The sequence below is a fragment of the Desmodus rotundus genome, chromosome 7 (assembly GCF_022682495.2).
Source record: "Desmodus rotundus isolate HL8 chromosome 7, HLdesRot8A.1, whole genome shotgun sequence".
Taxonomy (NCBI): domain Eukaryota; kingdom Metazoa; phylum Chordata; class Mammalia; order Chiroptera; family Phyllostomidae; genus Desmodus; species Desmodus rotundus.
This window is the reverse complement of record NC_071393.1, coordinates 29,346,991-29,365,591: the sequence shown is the minus strand read 5'-3', so window position 1 is coordinate 29,365,591 and position 18,601 is coordinate 29,346,991. Positions and strand designations below refer to the sequence as shown.

Here is an 18,601-nt window from a genome sequence, read left to right as displayed (position 1 = left end):
CATCTATGAGTCTGTTCCTATTTTGTTTATTAGTTTATTTTGTTTGTTAGATTCTTCATATAAGTGAAATTATATCATATTTGTCTTTCTCTGACTGGCTTATCTCACTTAGCATAATTCTCTGCAGGTTCATCCATGCTGCTGCAAAACATAAGATTTCCTTTTTTACAGCCAAGTACTATTCCGTTGTGTAACTGTACCACAGCTTTCTTATCCATTCATCTACTGATGGACCAGGCTGCTTCCATATCTTGGCTATTGTAAATAACGTTGTAATCAACACAGGAGTGCATATATTCTTTCAAATCAGTGTTTCAGTTTTATTTGATATACTTGTACACATGATGGAATATTACTTGGCCATAAAAAGAATGAAATTTTGCCATCTGCAACAGTACAAATGAATCTAGAGGGTATTGTGCTAAGTTAAATAAGTCAGACAAAGACAAGTATCATATGATTTCACTTATATTTGGAATCTAAAAACCAAAATAAATGAACAAGAAAAACAGAAATAACGTCAATGATAGAGAACATTCTGATGGTTGCCAGATGGGGGGCAGGTGCGAGAGGAGGAGGGAAAAAGGTGAAGGCATTGAGAAGTACAGATTGGAAGTTACAGAACAGTCACGAGGACGCAAGGTACAGCTTAGGGAATATGGTCACTAATACTGTAATAACTATGTAGGTGTCAAGGGGGTGCCAGACTTATTAGAGTGACCACTTCACAAGTTATATACATTTCCAGTGAGCATGCTGTACACATGAAACTAATATAATACTGGACGTCAACTGTAATTTAAAATACTAGTTATATTAAAAATAAAAATAAGACTGGTCTGGAGGCCACTGGGGACGAAAGATGGTTGGGGCAGTCCCTCTTGTCGAACTCCTCTGAAACCGGAAGGCACCTTATTGTCGTTATTACTACTTCCATGGCTGCACACAGTGTGACGGTGCCGGGTCAAAGCCTGGGTGACTGCAAAGGGATCGTTCCTTCCTAAGCAGGGATGGCACCTGGTCCGTGAGCGGCTGCTCCACACAGCCCCAGACACCGGCTCCAGAAGGCAGCTGCAGCTGCTTTTCCCGATTCTTCCAGAAAAAGTCAGTGGGGCACTTTTATAAAATTCTTCCCAGGAACAAAGTATGGTTTCAAGGTAGTAAACCCATGGGCAGAAAAGGATGCCATTATGCTCTGTGAGTGGTGAGCAGGCCTTCCCTTTCTGCAGAGAGGCTTCAGCGAGGCTCTGGGCTCACGTTGACGGCCAGGGTCCCCCTCCCCCAGGGACACAACAGAAGGGCCGATTCCCAGAGGAAACAGGCTAGAAGGGGCACAGAATTGGACAATTTTTTGGAACTGTGGTTTTCTCCCTTGCATTTTCTCCATGCCTTTCTTCTCAAAGGGGTTATGACTTTGAATGTTAGAGAGTGAAATGATTTTTTCTTTAGGAAGTAGAACCTTTGGAAAAATAGTTCGGGTTGGCTGGCTGAGCAAGCCATGGCCCATGCGGGCAGAAGCCACTCTTATCCATGGGAGGAGGGGACTGTTCTCAGGTATGAGAATAAACCCTTATGTGATAAGAAGTGAGACACAAACATGGCTTATATTTAGCAGTAACCCTTGAAACACATTTAAAATTCAATCCTGCAGTAACCTTTAGCTGCTGGGCTCTTTGGTGCCAGTTGTTTTCGGGATCGAAGGCAACTCTTCCCCTCTCCTGGGAGTGCTGAGTGGACATCTGGCCCATTCCTCTGACTGGGGAGGACATCTAAGGGGGTGAAACACACACAGCAGGTTCACTGGATTCGGTTTGGCCTCAGAGCCGCGGCCTCCCGTCTCTAGAAAGAGCTGTTTTACTTGCTGTTCATTTCAAGGGTTCATGTTAGTCCTCAGGGACCTAGGTTGTTTCCAAGAGAGATGGGAATAAACAATGTTTTCTCTTTCAGGAATGATCTTAGAATCAGTGCTTTGAGGTCACACTGACGACTGTAAATGCTCTGCGTACTCAGGGGACCCAATTTTACAGGAGTTACGTGAACCAGGTGCTGTGACTAACGCTTGAGTGTGCCGGACAAAAGAACATAATGAAATAACACTGCGCTGCAAGATAATGATACCAACACGGATAGAAATAACGACAGTATTGAATGTACCTTGAATGCTCATAGTGCCCGTAGCTGCCCCAAGCACTTGGCATACATCAGTTAATGCTCAAACAAGCTCACCAGGTATGTGCTATTATAATCCCCTTTGGGAAATGAGAAAACTGAAGGACAGACAGGTTACGTAACTTGCCCAGAGTCAACAGCTAGTACATAGTGGAGCCAGGCAGTGTATGTAACTCCAGAGCCTGTACATTTAAAACTTCTGCTAAACTCACTCACTCATTAGGAATATCATCTTTGATTGGCAGAATTTCTCACTTGGCACTCTGAATTTGAATGGCGTAGGTCGTCGGTGGTTCTCAGCTGTAGTAAGATATTAGAATAAGCCAGGAAGCTTTTCAAAACTATCAACGCTCTCCCTCCCCAGGCCAATTGAATCAGAAGTTCTGGAGGTGGCCCCAAATATTAACATACTTTAACCCTCCTGCCTCCAAGTTTGGAAACCACTAATAAAAGCAGCTACATCAAATTTAGGTCCCCAAACTATTCATGGGATTTAGGTCCTTCATTATCTCCATCCATTAGCTACCTGTTTTAAATTTAAAAAAAAAAAAAAAAAAAAGGACATCTCTGTCCCATGTGGAATTCCAGCCATCAGGTGACATTTCAGAAAATCCAGTTAAAGTTATACAATCATAATACTGGAAGGGAGTCTGGAGGTAATCCAGCACAGCCTCTGGTACTGCTACACCATCCCTGGAACAAGTTTGTCCACTCGCTGCCCGAACACGGGACCCCTCTCCTGGCGAAGCTCCCTGTGTGTCTGTATGAGCATAGGTTTAAGGATCTCCCATGAATGAAGAGGGGGCTGACGTGTATTCCCTTTCTGTGGGGGATCGGGTGCTTCCAAGCATCCCTTGGAGTAAAATGTAAATTTCTCAATCTCTGTTTCATGGATGGTGAACATACAGTTCCACCACTGAGCCACCTAAACGCTACAAAGCTCTTCCTTACAAGAGCAGAAATATGTCTTCCTTCCCTTTCTATCCCTCTGCCCTCTGAAATAACATGGAATAAGCCGATCTCTCTTTCAGAAAACAGCCGAAACTGTGAGAAGCTGTCTACAGTGTCTTCCCTAACCATGCTTTTAATTTGGAGGAACAGCCCCGAGGTTTCTGCGCCCTTCGTCCTGGGACAGGCCACTCATGGGGTGACCCTTTGGGCACTCTGATCTGCTTCCCCCCTTCTAATGTGATTGACTTCCCTGTAAATGCTGGTCTCCCCCCTTCTAATGTGATTGACTTCCCTGTAAATGCTGGTCTCCCCACTTCTAATGTGATTGACTTCAAAATTTAGATTCAGCACTTTGTACTTGTTTTGTTAAATTTCCCCCGGGGAGGCTGAGTAGCGTGAGACCTTCAGGAGAGCATGGGACTGAGACTCTGCATGTCCCTATCCGAGTTCTCCACCTGCTGCTTCCTTTTTCTTCACACGACGCAGACTCGTATTCAATATGAAAAGAAGCAAAGGTATTTGTTAAATATTATGTAATAAGTAAGCAGTTGACAATGGAGATAACCTCACTCCTTACCACTCGATGTAACTGCTCTGGCACAACAAAGGCAACATTTCGTTTCCTTTATCTTGACTGTAACCTTCTCTACCTGAATGTCTACTTATCACAATCAGTGTGTGTGTGCGCACGGCAAGCAGATGGTGTGCAAGTTTGGATAGTTAAAGGTCAATCTGAAAATCGGAAAAAATGACAACTGAACTTTTTCACTTGAACTCTGCTTGAATTTTCACTGCTACTACTGGTACTATTTGATGATGGAATTTTTCTGATTACAAATGGAAGGAATCAACAGGTTTTGAATGATTACCTACTCTTCAAGTGGGAAACTCACAGCACCATGAAATAGTTGAACTCGCGCTGAAATGGGGAGTTTGGAACTATAAACGCTGCTGCTCAAGGTCAGGAACCATTTCTCACGTTTCCATTTCTTGGCCCCTCTCACAGAACCAGCTCAAGAAACATTAGGTGACTATAAAATGTATTAGGTGCCCTGACCAGTGAGCATTGGGCTTCATCCGCAAAGTGAAAGGTTGCCGGTTCGCTTCCCAGTCGGGGCATATGTGTGGGTTGCGGGTTCAGTCCCAGACGGGGTGCATGCAAGGGCAACCGATTGATGTTTCTCTCCCTCTCTTCTCCCCACCTTCCCGTATCTCTAAAAAATATATAAATAAATACAAAATAAATAAAAATTTTATCCCATTAAAAAAAAGTATTAGGTTTTACAACTAATCGTCATTATTACCTAGGTTTCAATCCCTCATTGTCATGAAACACAGCTCACTTAAAAGAAAACACCAAGTAGCCTCTGGCCTCAGTGAGCCCCAGTCCCAGAACTAGCAGCCTAGATTCACGGTCTGGCTTCACCTGCGAATCTCCAAGCCCAGCACAGGTAGCAGCCATCTCAGATTGCTTTATAACTTAGGCAGGGTGGCCCCATGCAAAACACAGGTGGGGGCTGATCTTGGCCTGCACCACCCAGGAAACCCCAGGGCCAGAACACCCAGTGGACAGCTATAGACCATGTCAGAGCACCACCACCCTGCCCCTGCACAGCTGATCCTTCACGGATGGTGGAGGTTGGTGGTTAGTGGTCACAGCCAATCATTGCAGCTGACTGGCCTGGATAAATCCCTCCCATTGACCTGCCAATAGCAACCAAGGCTCAACTACATGAGAAGGGTGTACTCAGTCCACTTGGAGGGTGTACCTCAAATATCCAGCTTAGATGATAAGAGGGGCTGTGCCACTGGACCCTACAGGACACCTACTACATTCGGCCACACTACCAAGACAGGGAGTCAAAGCAGCTCTACCTAATACACAGAAACAAACACAGGGAGGCTGCCAAAACAAGGAGACAGAGAAACATGGCCCAAGTGAAAGGAAAGATCAAAACTCCAGAAAAAGTGCCAAACGAAATGGAGATAAGCAATCTATCAGATGCAGAGTTCAAGACACTATTTATAAGGATGCTAAAGGAACTTAATGAGGACCTCAGCAGCATAAAAAGATCCAGTCAGAAACAAAGGGTACACTAATTGATATAAAGAACAATTTATAGGGAATCAACTGTAGAATGGATGAAACTGATAATCAAATCAATGATCTGAAACATAAGGAAGCAAAAGACAATCAATCAGAACCAGAAGAAGAAAAGAGAATCTAAAAAAAAAGAACAATAGTGTAATCAGCCTGTGGGGCAACTTTAAGCAGTCCGACATTCATTTCATAGGGGTGCCAGAAGGAGAAGGACCAAGAAATTGGAAATCTAGTTGAATAAAGAAAGAAAACTTCCTTAATTTGGTGAAGGAAATACACATTCAAGTCCAGGAAGCACAGAGAGTCGCAAACAAGATGGACACAAAGAGCCCACCCCAAGTCACATCATAATTAAAACACCAAAGGTTAAAGATAAAGAGATGGGGGGATGGGTAACAGGGAGAATGGGTGAGAGGTGAGGGAATTAAGAGGTACAAATAGGCAGTTACAGAATAGCCATGGGGATGTAAAGTACAGTATAGGAAAGGGAGTAGCCAAAGAACTTACACATGTGACCCGTGGACAGGAACAAGGGTTGGGGGATTATCTGTGGAAGTAGGATGGGGGTGCTGGGTGGAGGAGGACAAAGGGGGAAAAGCCAGGACAACTGTAATCACATAACCAATAAAATATAATTTGAAAAATGAAAAGAAAAATCAACCCTGTCCTGGATGAGAATTGAAAGCTGAGAGTGTAAACAAGTCTAAATAGGCTGCCTAAGCAGACCAGGAAATAATCCTTTTCCAAACCTCAAAGTGGGCTGTCTTGTTGAGCTATTATCAGGAGCCTGATAACAGGAGAAAAGTCAGGCTTACTCCTGGACCTGCCACTGGGCAGTTTATCCCCTGGCTGTTGTCAGGAGGACTTGCTTTAGTTACTTCAGTTTTTCACTGGTGATGTTGATTGACAATGATGGGATCTATTATATAGCTTTGGTAAAACGTTTACAAATTAAAATGGCATTGTCTCATGCTTCCTTCCCCAGAGAATGTGGGAGGTACGGTGCTTCCAACCACAGGCTGCTTTGTTGGAACTCAGTGTCTGAGCCACCCCAGTGGGAGCCGCTGGGAACGTAAAGCATGCTTCTACATTATCTCTTTGAAAGTGGAACGGGACACAACCTCTGCCAGCTATTTTTTTTTTTTTTGTGAACCATTCTATTAATACCAATCAAATTGAGAAAATGATCAAATGAAATTGCATTTTGAGCATCATAAGCTGTGTAATGTCTATTCTGTTAAATTGGGGCCTATAATTGCTTCTCTACTGAAAAGATACAACAAAGACAGCAATCATGGCATGTCATTATCCCAGACTAGAAAACCGGCCTTTGCTGGGAGGACTTCAAAGGCTTGTGGTTCTCGAATTGCATTTGGCTGCTATTGTGGAAGCGCAGGCAATCTTGATTAGGTGTTTACACCGAGGGAAGGCACAGAGCAGGGAGCCTGAGTGCCTGGGTCTAGAGCCATTAAAAAATTGTACATTATGTTCCTTGCTTTGAAGTGAGGGTTTGTAGGTAGGAAAGCAACTCAGACTGAGCGCAGCTGAGCTAGATTGGGCCGCTGCTGCTCCCTCAAAGAAACTCATCAGGTTCTTAGGGAATCAGCGCCACACAAAAAGTTGATGCTGTACCAAGCGCTCTGCGCGGGTTAGAGTCTCTGCATAGGCCCACACAGAAACGAGTTTAAATAGCACGTGGTCATTAAGGTCAGCCATCATGCTGATTTCGCTCCTTTTTTCCCTCATGGTTTTTTTTTTCTTATCACTGACCTTATGTTCAGATGTTGTGAGGGGCCTCACATTAATTTACTAGGTTCCTTATTATTCTCATTCCTTGGTGGTACTAACAACTAGTACATATCCAAATAAAAACAGGCCAGACTCTGATTTTTAAAATGTATTTCCTTACCACGATTCCAACACATCGGTTACTGAGTCTGTCGCCTCGAGGCATAATCACTGGGTTCGGGGTGCATTTCCGTGTTAACTTGGCTAATGAGGGAGCTGCAGTATTCACTCCCGGCCCTGTTTCTAATACATTGTGCTGTGTTGGTTCATGCCCTCTCACGTCGGCACTGCTACCTCCTGTGTTTATAAACAGCCAGCGGAAGAGGCTGGGGCATGACAATACAAAGAGGGTAGCCCTGTAAGGCTCCAAGGTGGATATTTCGCACGGCTGTCTGAGTTATTCAGCTATGTAGAGACAAGACACGGGAAAGAACTTGGCTCTGCTGTTGGCCACTTTCTCCATTCCTATAGGACATTTCATGATGTATTTAGCAGACATGTGCTAAATAAAAATTAGATGACAGGGAAACCTTTGGATGTGTTATTTTACATGCATTTTCCATATAAAATAATTGAGTTTTACAACCCTGAAACTGATTATGCCAGTCACCTTCTTAAAAACACCTCAGGGCTTTCCACTGCCCCAATCTTGAAAAATTTATAAGCCCCTCCACCCCAAATTTGTAAGAGCCTGCTCTTCAGCCTGGATTCCTTCCTGACTTCATTTTGTACCGTTGGGCCCACTGGCAGGCCATGTGCGCTGTTCTCTCTTATCTCTGCTGTGCCTGGGCCGTTCTTTGCTTGGAAACTTCTCACAGCACTTACTCTGACCAATCCTGTTCAGTGTTCCAGGTCTGGCTGAAATAAAACTTCCTCCAGGAAGCCTTCCCAGACACCCCAGAGGTTAAAATAGATGCACCTGAGCACGTGTCCTTTGTACTTTGTACTTTCCCTTTGGCAACAAGTTGTCAGCCTGGTAGTTATGTTCGCTTGCCTTCTGAACTGCAGGTCCCAGAGCAGCAGAAGAATGGGTTCTGTGCAGGGCTGTGTGCTGTGCTGCTCCAGGCACACTCCTCCAACAAGCTACGTGTGGCTTAGGCATGCCTGGCCCGAACGTGCTTGATAAATATCACTGAGTGAGAAAAACCAGTGTGCATTGCTCACTGAACTCTCCATTTACATCAGAACACATATACAAGGGCGGACCCCCCCCCAAAAAAAACAGAATTATCTTCTGGAGGGTGGTTCTCCTGTCGTACAGGCGTCCCCTGGCTAGGTGAGTGTTCTAGGAACCCATCTGTATCAGTGTACCAGTTGTGGTTGTTGTGAGAGGCTGCGTTTGGCCTCTGAATTTTTTTTGAGGACTCTTTCAATGCATTTGCCCATTCCACGATGGGTGATTTAAGAGCACACCTGCCCACACCGTGCTGAGTGTTCAATAGGTTTTGACCAAAAAACTGTATGACCCTATGACCCCCATACCCCACTCTCCCAATTCATCCAATCTCACCCCAAGTGACTTTTTTTTGTCTCCCCAGATGAAAAAAGTTCTCACAGGGAAATGGTTTGCTGATGTGGAAGAAGAGGTGAAACAAAAAATGGCAGAAGCGCTAAAAGGCATCACAATTGACCCGTTCAAAACCTGTTTTGAGCATCGGGGGAAACGTCTCAAAAGGTGTATTGCATCAAATGGAGAGTACTTTGAAGGTGACTAAAGTTTAAACACGTAAGAATGAATACACAATTTTTTATAAATAAATCCCGGGTTTTGGGGAGTCCCCACTTACAACCCACGTGTTCATCTGGCTAGATTTGTGGTTGGTGTCAAAGCCAGGTAGCCGACTGTGAACAAGTAAGGTAGAAACTAGGACCTCATCTTCCACTTCTCTCCCTTGTTCACGAGGCCCCAGGCCCACTGGCCCTCAGCCCTTCACGTGCGCTGTGCCCTTTTACACCATGCTCTTTCCTCCAGTATTTGCATGGAGAGCTCTCTCGCCATCTTTGTGAGCTACTTAAAATCAGTATTTCCCCAGCCCCAACACTCCTCAGTCCTCTGCTCTGCTTCACTTCTTGCCTTAGCACGTACATCACATACTAATACACATACTAATATCTGGTCTATTGTCCACCTCCCAATAGAAGGTTAGCCTGGGTTTTTGTCTCTTTTGTTGTTATTCTCATGACGTATCCTAGGACAATGACTGACAAACAGTAAGCTCCTAACAAATACATATAAATGAGGAAGAAATTAACCATTTCCAAAAATGTGAGAGATTTTTAGGAATGTCTCATGCGACCTGTCTGAAGGCTGATTTGCTGGTGACCTGAACCCTCAGAAATACAATGAAGACTGTCCGAGTGGGACCTCTGACGGTCAGTGTTCAGAGAGCCCATCACTCGGACTCTTCAGTGTGACTCCATGTCATGCTGAGCAAAGGCCCAGATCCAGCACAGCGGCTCTGCACCTGAGAACGTGTCAGAATTACTGGAGGGCTTGTTAAAACACAGAGGTTTTTACATTCAGTAGTATTCTATGTTAGTTTCAGATGTACAGCATGATGGTTAGACAACCGTGTATTTTTACCAAGTGGTTGCCCTGGTATTTCCAGCACCCACCTAGCACTGTCCTTAGTCAGTACAGTATTGTTGAGACTCTATTCCCACGCTGTGCTTTACATCCCCGGGACTGTTTTGTGACTGCCGATCTGTACTTCTCAGTCCCTTCTCCTTTTTCATTCACCCCCCAGGCCCCTCCCACATGGGAACCATCAGTCTGTTCCCTGTGTCTATGAGTCTGTTTCAATTTTGTTCATTTATTTTGTTCTTTAGACCCATATGTAAGGGAAATCATATGGTATTTGTCTTTCTCTGACTTATTTCCCATCTAGGTCAATCCATGCTGTTGTGAGTGATATGATTTCATTCTTTCCTAGGGCTGAGTCATACTCCATGGTACCCATGTACCAGAGCTTCTTCACCCACTCATCTATCAGTGGGCACTTGGGCTGCTTCCATATCTTGGCTATTGTAAATAATGACGCAATGAGCATAGTGATGCATGTATATCTTTTCAAATTAGTTTTTTGGGTTTCTTTGGATATAAACCCAGAAGTGGAATTGCTGGGTCATAAGGCAGTTCCATTTTAATTTTTTGAGGTGACTCCATATAGTTTCCACAGCGGCTGCACCAGTCTGCGTTCCCACCGACAGCGCACTAGGGTTCCCTTTTCTCCACATCCGGGGCAACACTTGTTGATTTATTGATGATGGCCATTCTGACAGGTGTGAGACGGTATCTCATTGAGGTTTTAATTTGCATTTCTTTGATGATTGGTGCCTTTGAGCATCTTTTCATACATCCATTGGCCATCTGTATGTGCCCTTTGAAGAAGTATCTATTCAGGTCTGTTAACCAATTTTTAAATTGAATTGTTTTTTGATGTTGAGTTGTATGAGTTTTTTTAATAAATTTTGGGTATTTACCCCTCGTTGAATATATTATTGGCGAATATGTTCCCCAAATTGGTAGGTTGTCCTTTCATCTTGTTAATATTTTCCTCTTCAGTGCAAAAACTTTTTAGTTTGATGTAGTCCCGTCTGTTTATTTTTTCTTTTGTTTCCTTTGCCTGGAGAGATCTGTCAGAAACATACTGCTAAAATGTGTCAGAGATTTTACTGCCTATGTTTTCTTCTAGGACTTTTAGGATTTCAAGTCTTACATTTAAGTCTTTAATTCATTTTGAGTTTATTTTTGTGTGTGGTATAATAAGGTGATCTAGTTTTATTTTTTTTGCATGTATGTGTCCAATTTTCCCAACACCATTTGTTGAATAGACTGTCTTTATCTATTGCATGTTCTTGCCTCCTTTGTCAAATATCAGTTGACCATATAGGTGTGAGTTTATTTCTGGGCTCCCTACTTTGTCCCATTGATCTATGTCTGGCTTTATGCCAGTAACATGCTATTTTAATTACTATGGCCTTGTAGTATAGTTTGATATCAGGTAGCACAATTCCGCCAAGTCTCTTCTTCTTTCTCAAGATTGCTGTGGCTATTCTGGGTTTTCTGGGTTCCATGTATGTTTTTGGAGTTTTGTTCTAGTTCTGTGAAAGATGCCATTGGTATTGATAGATATTGCGTTGAAGCTATAGATTACTTTGGATAGCATGGACATTTTAATGATGTTACTTCTTCCTATCCATGAGTACAGCACATACTCCCACTTATCTGTATCTTTTTCAATGGCTTATAATATTCTGAGTACGGGTCTCTTATCTCCTTGGTTAAATTTATTCCTAAGTATTTTTACGCAGTTGTAAATGGGATTTTTTTTAGTTTCCCTTTCTGATAGTTTGTTATTGATGTATAAAAAGGAACTGATTTCAGTTCTAGTAGTTTTTGGTGGAATCTTTAGGTATCGTGTCATCTGCAAATAGTGACAATTTTACTTCTTGCTTTCCAACTTGGATGCCTTTTATTTCTTCTTCTTGTCTGATCGCTGTGGCTAGGACTTCCAGTACTATGTTGAATAAGAGTGGTGAAAGGAGACATCCTTGTCCTGTTCTTGTCTTGAGGGAAACCCTTTTAATTTTTAAAACAGAGATTTAAAAGCCTCACTTTAGAGTTTATGATTCAGGAGTTCTGAGTGGGACCCAAGAATCTGCAATTTTAATGAGTTCCCAGGTAGTGTTGCTGCTGGTTTGGGGACCCCATTCTGAGAATCCCTGCTTTAAAATGCTATACAAGGGCCTATGTGAAAGGCACCTGCCAATTTCTCCAATTTAAACACCCACGCTCCCTTCCTCACGATCTAGCCACACACAGCGCAGCACTATGCCACCTTCTCCTTAGTAATGCACTGGATTAAGCAATGCTTCCCAGTCCTCCTTTCGGATGTCTTAGATAATGCCCACAGCTGAATGCTCACGGCAGGTCAGCCACTCCCAAGTCTGCCTCATCTTTCCGCTTCCACTAGTTAGTTTGTACGTTTACCAAGAGTCTTTTACATTTGTTCCCAAGCCTGTCTATTCCTATTGAAAGTATTAAAGTTATGGAATTTATTTAAAGATTAGATCCTATGGAGAAATCTCATTGTGGATAGTTATTTTCATTAAAAACCAAGTTAAATAATATAGAATGACCCAATAAAAGCAAATGGCAAAGTAACATGTTGAGGAAAAAACTGTAAAAGATTAGTGGAAACATCCATAAAAATCTGTAAAGATTATGTTCTTAGATTGTTTCTAAAGGCTTTTTAAATTTCTACGTTTTTTTCAAGAAATCACTAGCAGAGATCAGATGCTCTCAAACTGATGAAAGAAAGACAGTGCGAGACTCCAATCAGCAGATTGTGCACCAACAGGAAAGGCCTTGGCTCCCCTGGAGAAAATGGCAAATTCACGTGTATTTTATGTTGTGAGTTGTATAGTTACCACGTCTCACTCTGCTTTAAACACTTCGTCTGGTTAAAGGCCTACTAGTTCCTAACTAGCGCGACAGAGGTTCATTCCTGCTACACCAGCAGGCTTCCGTGCGGTTTACACAGTGCCCATTCCTGCCTTTACACCGTTGCTGTGCTCCCTTTGCCTGCAGTTCCTTTGCTGCCCACCTATACCTGTTTCCTCTGCTTCTTCTAAGGAATCAGTTCAGTGAGGCCTCTTCTCTGAAGGCCTCTCTGACTTCCCCTGACAGGCGTAGGCACTTCTTCCCGTGGGTTCACTCGGGACTCTACGTGTCTCCGGTGCAGCGTTTGTCTCTTGGTACTGTTTCTATGTCTGTTCCCCACTTGCCAGAAGCCACTCAAGGGCAGAGTCACTAACAGCAGTGAGTGACGCCAGACTGACAGCACGCGAGGGCACTTAATAAGGAGGCCAAGGGCTGCCCGCCGCCTCGCTCCTGGCTTTACTGCACAGCAGTGCAGCCCGGCCGGGTGAAATAGGCAGCGTTATCAGGCACATCAGGCACGTGTTTGAAACCTATCCTTAGAAATGATTAATTATGTGGGCGTTCCACTTTTCAAAAGGGAACGCTTCAGGTATGTGCAAAGTTTTCTTGTCACAGACCAGTCATCAGCAACATCGAATTAATGAAGCATCACTTTATAGGTGATATGAATCATTAGTTAGGCAACTAAGAGATGAACAGTGCACATGAGAAGGACGCCTTACAAATGCCTGGGATTGGAAATTCCATAAAGTTCAATTTAAATTACGCTGTCGTAAGTAAGTGCTCTCGTTGTAGCTGCACAGGGCAAAATAAAAAAATCTAAGAATCAATAAACATACACAGAGTACCCACTGTGTCGAATAATTTTTACATGTATAATAGGAGAGGTGGGACTCAAAAACACCAGCAAACTAGAAGAATTCTATAAAAAAGAGTTCTATGTTTCTAACCAAATATAATTAGAAAATCATAACCCAAATAAAGGTAAATCTTAATTTCATAGACAACTAAAAGTTTCCCTAAATTCAAAACTCTGCAAAAGGAGAACAATATATCACTCGATATTGATCTTACCTGGTAGGGAATTAAATTTAAATCAAATGAATATAAATCATAGGGCTGTATGATTACACCAATTCTCCCCTACAGTAAGTGCCTTGTTTGGCCACCCCGCAGTCCTGGGTCTGCGTTACAGGGCAAACACCAGCGACCTCACTCTACTAGGGAAAAATAAGGCCCAGCAAGATTTTGTGATTTTCTAAAGGTGATAAATTGCTTTGATAACAATAGGGCTCAAATCAGGTCTCTTGATGACAAATTCCAGTATTTAAGTCAATAGCACAAGCTTCAGTTCGTTTTTCTTATTATTTCATTTTTTAAATAATAGAATTCTGGACACCCCTTCCCCAAATTTAAAATTACATCCCTCTGTCGAAACAGATAGTACTTACTGAAGGCCAGGCTCTGGGAACCAGAGGTGTCAGCGCATGCCCCTTGGAGCTCGGGCACGGGAAGGCACACAGACATGTTAACAACAGTCGCTGCACGGCTGATCAGGGACGAGGGAGGCAGGGGGAAGGAGGGTGTTTAGAGAATCTTCACAGGGGCAGGGGCCTTCGAGCTGAACCTCCAGAGGAAGGTAGGGTTTTCCCAAGCAAACAAGTCAGGGAAGAGTGGTGGGTTCATCAGCATGAAGAGACCCAGGGATGCAGGGAGGGAGGGGCCGAGACAAAGGATGAAGCTGAGTCAGCCAGAAGGTCATGGAGGGCCTTGAGTACCACTCTGAGAGACTGCACGGCAAGTGTGAGGGGTGACTAGGTGTGTGCCCTTCGCCGACAGCCTTTTGGGAGCCACACCATAGAATGGGCTGCTAGACCACACAGATGCTGTCCTTTTGGCTACGCTTCATTCTTTCTCTACCTGAAGCCGTACCCCTTTCACTGTGAGCACTGTAGCCTGAACAAACGTCTGTTTAGAAAGGCCTATTCCCAGAGTGGATTCCTTTCCCAGCCCAACGGTAATAACAGCTTCCCTTTACTGAGTGTCTGCCAGGCACCAGGAGCTTTGTAGAAATCTTCCGCTAGCCTCCAGGACAGAACTTGACTACATACATACAATAGATGAAGCACATAAGGTTTAAAGAGTCACTGGTTCAAGTATCCAGGAAGTACGACCTCCTAGTATGCTGAAGAGCCAGGATTTAATAATCCGTGATGGACTCCCACACCAGGGTTTGTTTGGGTTTCATTTTTCTCCTGTCACATTAGGTCACCACTCTGAGAGAAGGCTGCCACCAAGGCCGGTGCAAACCAAAGCTGTCCCCCAGAGCCTGCCCATACCATCTGCTCTCCTCTGACCCACTCATGCATCAGCCCAGATGGTGTTGCCTCAAGAGCCTTTCCCAGTGACACCCCTCATTCCTTTTCTAAATAGTTTATTCAGTCTCCTTTGAGGCACCTGAAATTATTTTGCTACATGTCACGTTTTTTGCCTGTGTCACATGACTAGCCCCTTCGTTCCCGACAGGGGATCTGAACATCTGCACTGGGGACAGTACCTAGCACATAGTTGTTGCTCAATAAACATTTGTTGCTGACTGACCTGCTGGCTCAGCAACAGCCACAAAGGTGTGTTGACCCTGAGACTGGGAAGTGGACTCTATACATGGCTTTATATTGTCTTGAAGACTCTAGGTAGTTAAAATAACCTTTCTGTATCTACATTTCTAAAGTATCTGTACTTTTTCCCAAGAAATTACAAGGAAAGAGAATAACATGTATAAAGCACTGAACGCTCTTCTCTGAGCCCAGACTAAATCTCAGCATTGCCAGTCTCAAAAGTCACGTTAAAATCAAGATAGGAAAGAAAGGCAGCTCATTTATCAAGACATAATTTCCTTTACTGGTAGAACATAAGCTGACTCAAACCCTGATGAATTTCAGACAAATCCTCCTGGCTACCGAGCCGCTCGTGAACCAGAGCACTGAGCTTTCCGGCAAAGTTTGTATCCAAATGTGATGCTTCGGTGCCCTCTAGTGTGTGTTGTTTTATTCAGTTCCTGGCTTCACACGTCACATGACTAAGGTCTTACCATGTTTTCAAAAGTGACTTTTCCAATGCATTTTAATGTACTATTGACAGATATATGAAAAATGGCCAAAAGATTGTGCAGCAATTGAATTTAAAAATCAGTGGTTCTACTCTGAGCCATTACCTACAAGCAAAACTAACACAATTTTGGTGACTCTGAGCAATCGAGGTACAAGGGTTCCTACAAAATGCAGTGCAGTGTAAGGACACAGTCCTGCTTCAAAACTGAGATCGGAAAAGGTGCCATGTGCACAGCTGTGCTCCCACCTGCTCCTCTCCACCCTCTACAAGTAACCGTCTGTGGACCCTTCCAAAGGTTTTATGTATGCCAAGGAGATATGATCTGTATTTGTTATTCCTCCCCACCATTTTACACTGTAAACACTACTCTAGACCTTTCTCTCTTAAAAATAAGTCCTGATAAGCTATCCATAACAGTTCATAAAGACCATCCTCATCTTTTCAAATCCTCACCCGCAACAGTGAGGAGATGTTCACTGATTCTTTAGAGAGGCAGGGAGAGTGAGATCGAGAGGGAGAAGGACAGGGGGAGAGAAATGCCCATCAGTGACCTCCCCGAACACGCCCTGACCAGGGACTGAACCCACAACCCAGGCATGCACCCTGACGGGGTTCAAACTGGCAACCCTTTGGTGTACGGGGGCAACGCTCCAGTCGGGTCTCCTGGCCAGCGCATCCTCATTTTTAAGCAGCTGCAGCTGCCATCTACTGTTGGATACACCATGATTTACTTCAGTACTACCCAGATGACAGACATTCGGGGGGGTTCCAATCTTTTGTTATCGTAAAGAAGGACGAAATAAATGACCTTATTCAGGAGTTATTTCAAACCTGCACACGTGTAAGTAGGATAAATTCCTGGGTGTGAATGTGTTGGGTCAAACAAAAATACTAATTGCTATCCTTTGTATAGTGCTTGCTCTAAGCCAAGCATTGATCTATACATTCTACACAATTAACCCATTTATTCAACTTTCCTAATAATCCTATGAGGAAGGAACTATTGTTATCTCCATTTTAAAGATGAGAAAACTGAAGTACCAAGAGGTAAAACAGGCTGCTCAGGGACACACAGCTAGCAGGAATTAGTGCCAATCCGCCTGTCCCCAAAGTTTACACTCCCAGCCATTACACTTCATTTTCTCAAGGGGCGTGTGTATTTATATTTTAAATAGATACTAACAAAATTTCCCCCATACTGGTACACTAATTTATTCTCTCACCAGTTTGATTGTACTTCTGCCTACAAGTTCATCAAACTTGGGAAATTTTGTTGGTTTACTTATAGGTAAAAAATGGAATCCCAGTGTGGTATTAATTTGCATTTCTCTTATAATAACTGAGGTTGAATATCTTTTATATACCTAATAACCACATGTATTAACTTTTCTGTGAATTATCTTTTCATATATTTTGTGTAATTTTATACTGGAGCGCTGGTCTTTTTCTTATGGATTTCTAGGAGCTCTTTAGGTATTTAAGATATTAGTGTATTGTCTGTGATATAAATTAGAAATATTTTCCCTAGTTTGCTCTTTATATTTTGACTTTCATAAGCTTTCTTCCTGTAGCAGTTTTTGACATTTATGTAGCAAAGTTATCAATCATCTACAGATTCTAGATTTTAAACTTCAAGATTATAGAGAATTTTCCTATTTTTAATAGATTTTTATGATTTTTAAAAATTAAATATTTAATTCATTTAGAATTTATCTTGTCATATGATATGAGGTATGGATCCAACTTTATTTTTCCCCAGGTGGCTTGTCCAGTTGTTTCACTGAATTCCCTCACTGATTTGCAACCCTTCCTTCGTCACATCTCCATTTCAGATCTTACATTCTCATACACAATTCGGTTCTATTTCTAGACTTTCTATTCTGCTCTTCCATTTTTCTATCAGTATATGCATTAAATACTATGTTAAAATTTAATTATTGAGGCTTTATAATACACTATACTATCTAGTAGGGCTATATTCTTTCAGGACTTTTAATTTCCAGAGCTGTCTTTATTATTCATGCCAACTTTTCACATGAACTTCATAATCAGCTTTTCCAGTCTTATTTTAAGAAAACTATAGAGAGTTTTGTTGGGATGTTATAAACTTCTTAGAGTCGTTTTCAAATCTTCCTAAATACGACACACTACTTAAGACCCTTAAGTCTGATTCAACAGGGTGTGGGTGCTTGTAAAAAAAAAATTTAAAAAGCTGAGTCTTATTGGTTGTGTGTAATAGTAATTGAGATTTATTTATTCATTCCCTCAACAACAGATGTTATTTATCCTCGCGATGTTCCTAGTTGTAAGACATCTGTCATCTCTTTCAAAGAAATTAGAAGAGGAAAATAGATGTTCAAATATTAAAATCTTACAGAAGGATGCTGCTTAATCTAACCCGCCATCCCAACTTCATACCTTCTGCCTCTCAATCAAAGGAATACTCCGAGAGGCCACTGAAATCACCAAAGCTTTGTGGGTACTGACTTACCCCACGTTGGCTTTAGTTTTCTGATAAATGCTTTATGTTCTTTATACTCTAGCCGCCTGCTATTCAAAATGTGTCCGTGGACCAGCAGCCTTGGCATCACCTTGGAGCTTGTTACAAACACACGCTCTTGTCTCACCCCAGACCTACAGGATCAAAGTCTGTATTTTAACAAGATCCTGAGGTAGTTCATTAGCACTTTAAAGTTTGAGAAGCAAAAGGTCAGTGGTTCTCAAAGTGCAGATCCGATAACAGAAGGGGCATCATCTGGAACCACATAGAAAACTCAAGTCCTTGGGCCCAACCTGACGCATCCTGAATCAGAAGTCCTTGGGCTCGGTCCAGCAGCCTGGGTGGCTTAATGGGCCCTCAGATGACCTCACGTGTGCTAGTGATTAAGAACCACTGCTCTGGACCATTGATCAACGTTGGCCAGCTCTGAAAACTCCCCATGCTCAAAGGGCACCCCAAATGAATTAAATGAGAATTTCAGGGCTTCACAACAATGAGTCAGCATTTTTAAACATTCCCAGGTGATTCTAATGTG

The 18,601-nt window shown here is 42.8% G+C and overlaps 1 protein-coding gene across 4 annotated transcripts in view; it reads right to left on the bottom strand.

The window, feature by feature from the left end:
• JHY (junctional cadherin complex regulator) overlaps positions 1-18,601 on the bottom strand; it is an 80,467-nt gene that overhangs the window by 39,707 nt on the left and 22,159 nt on the right. For 2 of the 4 annotated variants that reach the window (XM_053928844.2, XM_045192917.3), the window contains exon 4: positions 1,656-1,769. The exons of the other annotated variants lie outside the window; for them this stretch is intronic. In XM_053928844.2, coding sequence (XP_053784819.1) covers positions 1,656-1,769 — 114 coding nt within the window. The remainder of the gene's footprint in view (positions 1-1,655; positions 1,770-18,601) is intronic. 4 annotated transcript variants of the gene reach the window in all.